Source organism: Plutella xylostella, chromosome 9 (genome assembly GCF_932276165.1).
Source record: "Plutella xylostella chromosome 9, ilPluXylo3.1, whole genome shotgun sequence".
NCBI lineage: Eukaryota > Metazoa > Arthropoda > Insecta > Lepidoptera > Plutellidae > Plutella > Plutella xylostella.
In genome coordinates this window covers 11,329,722-11,342,202 of record NC_063989.1, presented here as the reverse complement: position 1 = coordinate 11,342,202, position 12,481 = coordinate 11,329,722, and the positions used below count along the sequence as shown (strand labels likewise).

At 36.6% G+C, this 12,481-nt stretch overlaps 1 protein-coding gene across 9 annotated transcripts; it reads left to right on the top strand.

Annotated features, from left to right (window-relative positions):
- Positions 1-188: 188 nt before the first annotated feature.
- Positions 189-11,677, top strand: LOC105386792 (protein FAM76A). 9 transcript variants are annotated; one of them, XM_038122621.2, is made up of 9 exons: positions 189-417; positions 576-640; positions 1,128-1,231; positions 1,558-1,685; positions 3,503-3,612; positions 6,556-6,579; positions 7,673-7,788; positions 8,778-8,899; positions 9,454-11,677. In XM_038122621.2, the coding sequence occupies exons 1-9, from the start codon at positions 322-324 to the stop codon at positions 9,688-9,690; spliced, it is 1,002 nt and encodes a 333-aa protein (XP_037978549.2). In that variant the 5' UTR covers positions 189-321; the 3' UTR covers positions 9,691-11,677. The 9 variants fall into 9 exon arrangements, with proteins under 9 accessions (XP_037978549.2, XP_048478971.1, XP_037978558.1 ...); XM_048623014.1 differs by having other exon boundaries at positions 190-417; positions 1,558-1,667; positions 6,559-6,579; positions 7,673-7,794; XM_038122630.2 differs by having other exon boundaries at positions 190-417; positions 1,558-1,667; positions 7,673-7,794.
- The last annotated feature ends 804 nt before the right edge of the window (positions 11,678-12,481 follow it).

Genomic DNA, 12,481 nt, shown 5'->3' with positions numbered 1-12,481 from the left:
CGGCGTCCGTGCATGGTTAGGGACTAGGGTTTTGCTATAATAAACGTGCGCGGATCAGTGGTTATGTTCAAAATAAACATTATGTTTATGCAAAATTCTCATAAAAATTACTGGATTATAAAAAGAATCGAGTAAAAATATTTAATTTTTTTTTAGGCTGGTATCCCAACTTAAAAAAAAGTCAACGAATTTGATTGATTGATTGTGATGTAGCGTCGCCATTTTTTTCAAATATTGCGTTCATTTACCTGTGTCTACAGTAAAACATTATTTTTGCGTTTTCATAATCATTTCTTTTGTTTTGTGAAAATAATATTCATCATGAGCACCACTGCTGCTTCCGCTCTTTTCGCTTGTTCCCGTTGTTTTTCCAGACATCCTTTCGAGGAGTTGTCGCCTGGAGAACAGCTTTGCAAGGTATTTTGTCTTCGAAATGTTATAAATAACTGTAATATTCACTGAAAACATGTTAAACTACTTAATATTTGATGATTATACGCATCAAATTCATCTGATGTCGATGGTTGTACAGTTATTTGTATTTACATGTAGTGACGCGTCTGGTAATTTTTCAGGAATGTCGTGGATCTTTCCCTGTGGTGAAATGTACGTACTGCCGGTCTGAGTTTCAACAGACAAGGTCAGTGAAGATCGCCAACGTTTATTTATCTCTCATTTATACATAGATCCGTCCCTAGGAAACAAATTATTTTGGTCATTAAATATGAGTCAGCTGTGTTAGTGACAAACGGGCTTAGTGTTGTTTGGCTAAATTGTCATACGATCGACGCGGATTCTTCAAACAAGCTTAGCTAAGCATAACAACAATGTTGCTGGGTAAACAAAGTTTCTTAATCTGAGAACTTGGTATACTTACATGCCACATCACTGTTTATAAAGTGGGTATATATGCCCTGGATTTTCTTGGAAGCAGATTGGTATTCTTTTCTATTCACTTATGGACTGAATTTACATTCTAAATTCCACTTTAGGTGTAAATGCTGTTGATCAGTGAAAATTATTAGTAAATATTCATTATTTGAGCCAAACATTACAAAAGCACTTGCCCTAAAATTTATTAAATGTAAGTACAACACAATTAACTCAATTTAACTTCTACATCACAGCAAATCCAACACATCATCCATTTGCAAGAAGTGCGAGGCCAATGTGAAGGCGTACGGCAAGCCCACCGCCTGTGAATACTGCAACATCATTGCTGCTTTCATTGGTAAGATAGTCTACCAACAACAACAAAACAGACTCTGCCATCGAAGTATTGGATTTATTTATTAAAGCATAAAAGGGAAATCGGCAACTTCAAGAACTTTCAAATTGTTCGGATCAACCTGTAGCTCTTCCTTCTTCATGATATTCCAAAAAAATAATGCTATAATTTACACCTTGTACTAATGTACTCCCTTGCGGGGTAGGCAGAGGTGCATTGCTGCACCCACTTTTCGCCAAAATTCACACACATGCTTAGTATTAAATCACTGTCAAACCTCACCTTCAACATACTTTCATCAACTTTATACCACCACAATACTTTTTCAGGTAACAAATGCCAGCGCTGCGCCAACTCGGAGCGCAAGTATGGCGCAGCGGTCACCTGCGAGCAGTGCAAGCAGCGCTGCGCCTTCGACCGACATGACGATACCAAGAAGGTACCCACAGACCATAAAGTAATGAGCTTTTTACTATTCTCCTAGTTTATCCATTGTGCCAATCACAAATACTAGTTGATAGGTAATATGAAATCTTGACTAGCGCCCCTGTTGGTAACATAAAAATTCCGATGAACTATTAAATTCATTATCGACAATATTTGTGATTGGCACACAGTATGGGGTATAGAAACCTGGCCAGTCAGACATTGTTACTCTGAGATGGGCCTGCTTTCTCTTCCCCATACATTACTACTACTTCATATTGTGGTCACAGATGCGAGAGTGTTCCTTGTGGGTTGTATGTAGTAACTATTTAGTAATTTGTAGTTGTATCCTCTCTGTTATAATCTGTTTGGAACTTTGTTAAATGTTATAAATCAATACATAACCAAAAAATTAAAAATAAACACTTTCAATTTTTTTAAATAGCTAGAAAGCTAGGCCATAAATAAAATCTTGTACATTTTAAACTAGTTAAAAAAAATGTGTTGAGCGTGCCTTGGAACGCTTTCGCACTGGTTCTGTGGCCACGATTGGGGCTATTATTACTATGGAGGTAAAGTTATAAAGCAATTTATTGTTGATAAATATTATCTAGACTAGTGTTTCGTAGAAATAGTTTATGCTTAAATAAAATCTTGCACTTTAGCTCAATACTCTCAATAGTTGTAATAGCCCTATTGTAATTATTATGTAAATTAATTTATCGGGTTCTGAATTGAGCATCTCAGCTACTATTTATTTCTAGACGAGACAAATTTTTTATGCCACTTCAGATATAAATGCACTTAGCTCTATGATTCTCAATTCAGAAAGGGGTCCATATGCTAGAACCTATAGATTCGACTTCTGTACAAAAACAATAGGTATTTAACACGCATCTAAGTACTTAGCTATATTTTTACCACTTTAGCACGCATAGTTTTACCAGTACACCACCTAACATTTACATTATATCTGTAACTTAGCATGTAGAAATTAATTTAGAATTTATCAAACCAATTTAACTATTACTCATGAGTCTCATGACTTTCAAAAAAAGGACAAAATGAAGAAAGTAAGGTTAGCCAACTGACTTGTTAGTACTATCTGACACACAATAAGGTGGCCGACAAGTCTGCATCGCGCCATAGACAACCCTCACATATATGTAATGATAATTGACAGTACTAATAATTGCCCTATCAGTCCTATCACACATGAAATTTTTAGTTCCTCTACGTAAAGGCCACCGCTAGGCAAATGTCTCCTTTCTCTCACTCTTGTCATCTTTCGTTGACCTCCTAATACCAACCAGGCAACACTCCATCTCCGTCTTTTTCTAGTGCTATCATCACAAATAACATCTAACTAGTCCGGAATCCTCACTAAGACTCTATTCAGAAAGAAAGCTGGAAACTTGAAAGCGCTTACTTTTCCATACTTTGCCGAACCAGCATTGATAAGCGTGGGAAAAATATCCATAGTAAAATGAGCGCTTGCAAGTTTCCAGCTTTATACGTGTATACGGCTTTACGCTGGCCTCCTGATGACCCTGCCATCTTGGTCCAATAGTGACACCTAGCCTCGTAAGCCCCATTGTCCTCATGTGAGGCAAAAATAAAGACATAGTTCAGACCCAATGCTTATTGACTTTTAGTTCAAGTTCATAGTCATCAGTTTTCGACTTGGGCCTGACGAGGTTAGCGTCTACAACCCTCACTAACTACTCAACCAACCTACCCTAGTGACATCTACCTCACTAACCCCCCACATCTCGTCTCTACAGGGGGACGGCAGTGACATCAAGCGTCTATAAACCCCCACTAACCCCCCACACCTCCCCTCCCCAGGTGGACGGCAAGCTGCTCTGCTGGCTGTGCACGCAGTCGCTGAAGCGGGCCCTCGCGCGCACCAAGCAACACCTCGCCTCCGTGGACAAGCACAAGCATCGCTCGCACAAGTCAGTACCGTCTTGGGGTGATTGGGTTTATGTACGGGGCGCAATTAAGACGTGACAAATGTTTTCGAAAAGGCGGAGGGCGGAACTTTTGTCACGTCTTAAATGCGCCCCGTGCTAGCCCTTCTGATAGGGCTGATTCTGTTGTATATAGGGTCTTGCGAAAGTGGTGTATTAAGGGGGGTGATTCAAAGGGTTTATCTGAATAACTTCTGTTCCAAATTCACGTAATAAATATTTGCATCTGATCTCGTCACAAGCACAATCATTGCTCGCACAAGTCAGTACCGTCTTGGGGTGGTAGGGGTTGCGTAGACTTGTAGAGGGTTTTGCGAAAGTTGTCGTATACTCAAGGGGTTATTGAAAAGTGTAGGGCAGTGCCCATTCGCCACTGCGACCTAAAAGATCTATTGTGCTCGGGGGGTTACTCAGAGGGTCTAACTGAACAATGTCTGCTCTACGACTTTTTTAAATTCGCGAAAAAATAGCTTCTCACAAGCACAATCATTGCTCGCACAAGTCAGTACCGTCTTGGGGTGATAGGGTGTTGCGAAAGTTGTGTACTAAAGGTGGTGACTCAGGGGTTTAGGTACCTGTACAACTTTTGTTATAAATTCGCGAAATAACAAGCACAAGCATTGGTCGCACTAGTCAGTACCGTCTTGGGGTGATAGGGTGTTGCGAAAGTCTCGAGTAGATAGGGGTTATGTTATTGGTGGTGCGATAGTGGTTTACTAAGGGGTGTGAATCAGGGGGATTATCTGTACAACTTCTATTCTAAAGACATATTTGCTCGTAAGTACAAGTTTTGATCGCACAAGTCAGTACCGTCTTGGGGTGATAGGGTGTTGCGAAAGTCTCGAGTAGATAGGAGTTATGTTAGTGGTGGTGCGATAGTGGTTTACTAAGGGGTGTGAATCAGGGGGATTATCTGTACAACTTCTGTTCTGAAGACATATTTGCTTGCACACAAGTATTGCTCGCACAAGTCGCTCAAGCTAAGTGGACACCTTTTTGACGATGACAGCAAAAAATTATGTATAAATGTGATTTGTGTGGTTGATTTTATCAGTATTGCTGTCTATGTCAAATAAAGTTTTTATCTATCTATCTAAGTCAGTACCGTCTTGGGGTGATAGGGTTTTGTTTATGGGGTGTTGCGAAAGTACTAAGAGGTGACTATCGGTCTTGAGGTGATAGGGTTGCATGGGGTGGTGCGAAAGTGGTGTAGGTAACTTTGCCGAAAGGGGGTTATCCGTAAATAGTGGATAAACAGTTAATAACATCCAGTTGGGTACTTTAATTTTGATTTTTGATGCGAGCGTAGAACATCCAATTGTCACACACCATTTGACTAAATATTGCACTAATAGACATCATACCGCCCCATCACATTAAAATTTGGTTTAATAAAACTGCAAAAATACATTATGTTGAATTATCCTTATCAACCGATCTTACCTTACACTGGGCATTTCATACTTGGCAACCAAGCATAAGCTAATGCTAATCATCAATTATAAGTAATGCTTGTAAAAGTTACTAGCAAATATAATCGCGCTGTAACAATTAGCTGCCGCTTTTAAAAGGCCTATACAACTCGTATGTTTAGCTCCGCTAATAATAATGTATACTCTTATCGCTGTACAAAGCTACCACTAGGTTACTCTATGTTCATTTTGCAAAAATAAATGCATCGAAAGAAGCTCATAGATATAATAAATCATAAATGCATTCAATCTATCACTAAAAAGATTTAAATTGTTCCATCTTTGTCATCATTTGGGACCAATAAGGCCGTAAACCTCCATTTGTCCTTACATTTGGAAAACATCAGAAATACTGGCATAACATCACGTCACAAAGACGTAATAACAATAACATGTGACGTAGTATGATCGGACGGTAGATTATTTGGCTTCGCGAGTACCTACACATGGCAAAGTTGGCACTATTCCCACTGCGTTTCCGTTCTAGAGTCTACACTGAATACTTTTGTACAAAAAGTTGTATCGCGCGTTGATTTTTGCTTTTCAATTTTAAGAAACATTTTCGTTTACTAGGCAAAAATGTGAGTATAAGTATTTATAATTAGCTTAAGCGCGAAATGATAGCTAGACGGTATCACCATAGTATAGTATTGTATCGAAATAGTCGTGATTTTATGTGTGTTGGACGCGTATTCAATACATTACGAATTGTTTATAGCTTTATAACCGACGACGTCTCTCCATAGCGTTTTTTTTTGTTTTCAACAACCATTGTAGTATAAATACGTCACACTCACAAAATGAGTATGGTTTGTCACGTGAATCACTACAGGTCCGAGCATATTCCTTGGTTATTAATTGGCTTTAAAGATTATGTTAATAAAAACTCAACGCACGCCTTTTCAAAATTTTATTCGCCTTTTTTAGATAAGTAGGTCCTACGTTATTTAGTACTAGCACTAGCGTTATTTCCTACTTACATGGTCAATAAATATAATAAGAAGATGGATTACAATATAATGATGGATTACTTGACTATGACAACGTTTAACGGTCATCGGTTTTGATGGATTATTGGTTATTAACCGATTTATATTACAGAATTTTCTTGCTCCATATCCCTTAACTTCAATATCGATAAATGAAGATTATTGTTTTATTGACCATTACAGTCAGGAACTTAGTAAAAGGGATGAAAGTAATCTTTCCGAGAGATGGCCTGTTATCATAATGCTTACATGTTTGAAAGCTGTGCTATCAACATAAACCTGTATTCAACTTAATTCAAGCCTTAAGATGCTTGACATGAATGAACCAATGATGAAGACAATCGACTCTCGAGAAGATTACATAAAATATTCAAATAAAAAAAATCTCCACCCTAAAAATATTCAATGAAATGAAAAAATGTGTAAATAATATGAAACTTTGTTTTATTTTGCTTTCAATATGCCAGTAGTTGGATTTTTTCGAACTTATGGTAAACCACTTCAAGTTATACAATTTAGATGTACTTATGCAGATGCACCTTATTCGCTCGTTATCGCTTTTGCTTTGCTTCATACCTGTATGCAACATTTGTTAAAACGATAGGACTATTGATTTTCACTATCACTCTTGATAGGTTAAAGTTGTAAATGATCATTGTTAAGAATATTACATTCAATTGCACATTAAAAATTATATAGGCTGCAAAATATAGAGACCATGATCTCTACAGTAAATTGTAGTAAGACCTCACTATGATTTTACTTTCATTTTACTTTTTAAATTTTATGTTCGTCCATCCACAAAAATAATTCAATGTTAAAGTAACTATTCTGTTTTTTTCTTCCTTGAAATAAATGTATCTATCGCGGAGCGCACAGCGAATGTTGTAGGGCTCTAATTGTACTAAAAACATCCGTATTTTTAAATATTCTGTATAATCACAAAAAAATATGTGTTAGTAGAATTAGAGCCATGTTACCCCAGCGGAATGGAACTGGCTTAAAATCCTTGATTGAGGTCAATATATACCATTTTACATAACTTTGATGTATCAAAGGTATACCTAGCCAAAGTGCTATTATTCTTTGAGCCTGTTGATTCCGTATTCATTGAGATGACAGGCAAATGTATCTAATGCAAGTGCAACAGTTTGTAGAACATAGCATTGAACAATCGTAATGTTTGCTTGTATTCTAGTCCAGAAAATCATTACTGTAATTCAATAGAGAGAAAAACATTTTAAAATTTGGCAATCTGCACTTTGCACAGAAAATCTAGCACGGGGCGCAAGACACACCCGCCAAGACGTGACAAAAGTTTTGAGTCCCTACACTCACATAGCGCGGCTTCGAGAGAGAGTACGGTGGAAAACTTTTGTCACGTCTTGACGTGCGTGTCTTTTGCCCCGTGCTAGGCTGGTAGGAATCTTGACTAGAATACTGTGTCAATATGTCCTCTCGTCTCAATGCATGAAGTGCAATATCTGTATGCTGTTTACTTGTCTGTGATCAATGCATCAATGTGTCTGCTCTGTGTCTGTCCCTATGCCAACGTAAATCTAACCTCATGTTTATCACAATAAGGTCGAAAAGCAGTCACAAGGAGAAGCGCAAGTCTGACATGCTGAAGAGCTCGGGGGACCAGTCGCTGAACGACTCCCAGCCGCTGGAGAAGAAGTCCAAAATGAACCCGCTGCAAGGTAAAGGTAAATGTATAGAGTTTTTATATTATTTGTTTGCTTAAAATACTGAAACCCAACCTACCCCTGTAAGAGCATATCCATGTAACATATATAATGTTATGATGAACGGACTTCGTCGCACAGCTGTCTTATGTTTTCTACAGAGTGTTGCAGAAATGGTATTCTAAGCCGAAAGGGGGTTACTCAGGAGTTATTCGGAATGACCCCCTGAGGCACCCCTATTCGGCCTTGTATATCCTTTTTGCAACATCCTGTATAAGATGATAAATAAAAAAATAATGTTATTATTATGTGATTATGTCATTTGTATGTGATTAACCTACACTGCATCACCTAAAGATTCCTCCGTAAATCCTCCGTTCATAAAGCTAATAACCGCCATTAATATTTCGTCTTTAACATACAAACACACATAATCCCATCACCCCTAAACATCCTAGCTACCTTCTATTCAAAACACACAAACACACGTGCCTTATTCCTCAGGCGAAATGTACCCCAATTGCTATAACTAAATTCTGGTCATTTAGAACTAACTTATCACAACACACACAAGTAACTTATTCCCCAGGCTTGGTGGTCACCCCTAACTAACACCCATTGCCAAATTCTAGTCATTAAAAATTATCACAATAAGAAAGAAAGAAAGAAATAGTTTATTCGCCTTCAAGAATACACGACATGGAAAAACACATAACAATACAATTTAGGTTAGCTTATACATTAAATAAATAAACAATATTTTATGGTTGTCTATCTCCATGTCGTGCAATACACACAAGTCCTTTTATCCCCAGGCAAGGTGGACTCCAACAGTTATAAACCAGAATCAACGCTATCTATAACATTATAGTCAAACTATACCTTATCTCAATATACTTACACAAGTCCATGTCCCAGAGTCCACTCCAACAGCTATAACCAAACCAAATTCGGGAATCTAAACTGTACCTTCTGATAATACACATAAGAAACTTAATCCGCAGGCGAGGTGGACCCCAACAGCTCGGACCACGTGGTGGCCATGACGCAGCTGAAGGAGACCATCGCCAGCCTGCAGAAGAAGGTGCAGCAGAAGGACTCGGAGCTGCTGTCGAAGGACAAGCTGGTGAGTGTACTAGATGGAGTGTCAGTGCAAAAGAAACCTCTCGACAAAATAACATGCCACTTCTACCGCTTAGGGTGTTTGTTACGCGGGATACCCCGCACGCGTTACAAGTTTTATTTTCATACAAGTATTCATTGCAACGAGTGGAATATGCACGCGGGATGCTTTTTTGCTTTGTTTTAGTATGTGACACATCATCTTGCTCGTATATTGTTAATATAAGATTCAGTACATTTGAGAAGAATTTTCATCTCCTTACTAGTTTAATTCGTGTAGAAGCATGCTGAAATTGAAATATTGTATATTCGACGTAACATTTTACTATTATTAGTCTATTGTAAAAATGTTTATTTCTATCACCATTTCACAAAGGATCGGATACTGAGAAGAATAAATTGCGGAAGAAACCGTTGGTGTCCATAACTGATTGGTAATGGTTTCTTTATGAAGGAAACTAGTTTAGTCATGTAAATTCAGCTTACCTATGTCACACTTAACAAGCACGTAACCGGAAAGTTACCCTAAATTAACAAATTTCCACAATTTGTCATCAGATAACGGAACTAAAAGCGCAGCATCTCACCAACCAAGTGGAGCTGCGTAACGAAATGAAGAACAAGGACCGCCTCAACGAGACCAAATTTGGTCTCATGAACAGCAAGATACAGAACCTACTGAAAGAGGTGGCCACACTCAGCAAATCAGCCAAGAAGAACAATAAAAAGACAAGCAACATTCTTGCAACAGAGAACAGCGGTGGTAGTGGCACCGACAGCCCTAGCACCAACTAATTCACTGACCACAGATTAAAAAGCAGAGGCGCGGTAAGTCTTTTATTCTGTTTAATGTGTATTGAGTGTAAAATTCGTCGAAATGGATACTGATAACTTTATAAATATAATAACTTTGCGAATTGTTTTTAAATGACTCACATTATGTAGAATTTGATGTATGCATAATTTGCTATGTTTATCCAGTGTGAGGAGAGGGTATTCCTTTGAAGACGTTTTTTATACTCTGCAGTTGGTCATCTATGTAATCATTATTAATTTTGTAGGAATATCCTAGACGTGGAAAGAAATTTCCTCTTATTTTTTTACTCTACAAATGATTTTATTTGTAGACTTTTTTATAACTTAAACTTAAGTAGGATTCAATTTACCGTTCTGTTAGTTTCGCGTTTTTACATTCAATAGGAATCAGTTGACCAGAGTACAGGGATATCACTAAATCATTATAAATTATGATGTTACGGAATAAGATAAGAGTTTAAAATCTAAATTAGTTGTCTGTGTTTTAAATGTTTTGGTAATTTCGTCAAAAATATCTTTTCTAGTAGATAGTTGTCATAAATGTTAACGTAAATATGTGGTTATGCTCATGATCTTATACCCTAACACTAGCGAATAGTTAGACTCACTATTATCCTTCTATTAGAACAATAAGCTTGTTCTTTATTTTATATCTATGATGACGTCTGGGCGAATTATATTACGAGTATGACATCCTAAAAGATCTTGGCCAACTTGCATCAATGGATCACGTGAAGTAAATAAGTTTTGTATTCGACATGTCTCATAGTGAATTCACTAAATCTTTGCGAATTAACCGTGAACATTGAAGAACTAATCGCTTATTCCAAGAAACCTTTTCATACTTGGCACTAAAACTGAAAACATCAATGAATTGGACGAGAAATATGACTAACGCTCTAGCTAGACATGCGACAAATTTCTTACGGTTTTCAAAATATGTGTGATTCAATATATATTATACCTACTTCTTTCAAATACTGTTGAGAAAAATACGGAAAAACATGTATCATTTTGCATAAGATATATTTTGATGTTTCGACAACTGACATGTTACTTTACGTAGTTTTTTTTTCAATAAATAGTTGCGTCTGTTTGAAATGTAAGCACGCACAAGTGTTTCCAGTTACTGAACTCAATATTTATTTATTAATATCCGATAAAATACCAGATGTACTTATTCGAAAGTGAATTAAGTTGTTGATATTAAAATGTTGACTACAAATCGTCAGTATTACAGTTTGCACAGTTAATTCTTACACCGTGACGGTAAACATCGCTTCTATAAGAATCTTCTTCAACAATCAATGTTAGTTTGTATCATAATTTATTGTTTGTATCGGTGTCTATGCCCTTACGTAGGCTAATCCAGCCAACACGATAATTTAAGGACTAGGAAAATGATTGTTATGTAATATTATTTTTAATGTAATAGAGATTAAAATTAAATGGTCGAATGTAAAATGGAAATTGAACAAAAACATACAATATAAATGGAGAATATGTAGTCATTAGCTACGCATTGGAGTATTTAGTAGGCATATTCCGTAAAATAAATAAACATTATCCCATATACCACATCCTGAGTTCAGAAGTCTGCATAATCCAAAAGATTACATTATTGAATTAACATTGCATATTTATTAGAATATCAGCGTAATAGGTTCCAATGCTATTCAATATATTTTACTATTGTTTTATACTAACTACCGACCGACCGGTACAGGTACTGTAATAAAAAATAAATCAAACTTCTATTTTTTTTAATACACTATTCACATGAGATTGTAAAACTGAAAAGTAATGAATCCCGCAATCCGTGGTTAGGTAGCTTTTTTTACTTTACTAAATAGATGCTTAGAATTAAAATGATTTGATATTCCAATATGATCTGTGAGAATAAAATTATTGTTATGTTATAAGACAAACTGTAAGATACAACAAATAAACCATGAACACTTTAAAATTTGAGTTTTAATTGATATTTGAACCCTATTCTCTCTCATACTAAGTTAGTGCAATCTAAAAACAGGCGCCACTTTGGTATTTCCACCAATCAGATGCTTGGTCCAGCAACCCGCACTAGGCCAGCGCGGTGGATTAGGCCTAAACCCTTCCTTCACTGAAAGGAGACCCGAGCCACAGAATTAGGGATGTGATGGGTGATGATGATGATGATAAGGCGCTTTCCCTTAAGCAAGATGTGCCATCTACTAATTTGTTTGCAAAAGACAAACTGTAACTTACTACTATACTATAAAGGTAAATGCCAATAATATAGTAAGTATGTCAAGGATCTATCTACCCATGCTAAGTAGCATACACCTGCAGGGTTAATTTCTGGTCACAAAGAATTACAATAATTTTACATCATACTCAATAATTATCACCTTACGTGATTGAATGAAGGCATTGTTCAAAATCATCATATTGTATAAAGTTTCTATAAGTCACCAAAACACTGATTGGGTGTATGCATTTTATTGACTTTTTCTCTTCTTACATTTTTAATTTACCTATGATCAGATTCCTACCTAGGTATAGTGTGGTGCATTTGATCATAATTGTTGGGCCCAAAAGTTACTATTTTAGGTAAAGGGATAAAAATATAGAAAGAAAATCTTTATTTGGCTTAGACATCAATAATAATTTACATATACAGAGTAATATAGGTAATTAATCTAATATACTTACTGGTATAATCATAATTAATATAATGATTATAGCATTGTATTACTGTGGTATATTTCCCTTCTGGATACCTAACAAT

What these genes read in the sequence shown, in the direction of transcription:
- LOC105386792 (XM_038122609.2), top strand. Translation starts at nt 322, where the DNA reads ATGAGCACCACTGCTGCTTCCGCTCTTTTCGCTTGTTCCCGTTGTTTT. An exon ending in AGGTACCCACAGACCATAAA is followed by an intron (nt 1,686 to 3,502) that starts GTAATGAGCTTT and finishes TCCCCTCCCCAG; the next exon opens with GTGGACGGCAAGCTGCTCTG. An exon ending in GAACCCGCTGCAAGGTAAAG is followed by an intron (nt 7,795 to 8,777) that starts GTAAATGTATAG and finishes CTTAATCCGCAG; the next exon opens with GCGAGGTGGACCCCAACAGC.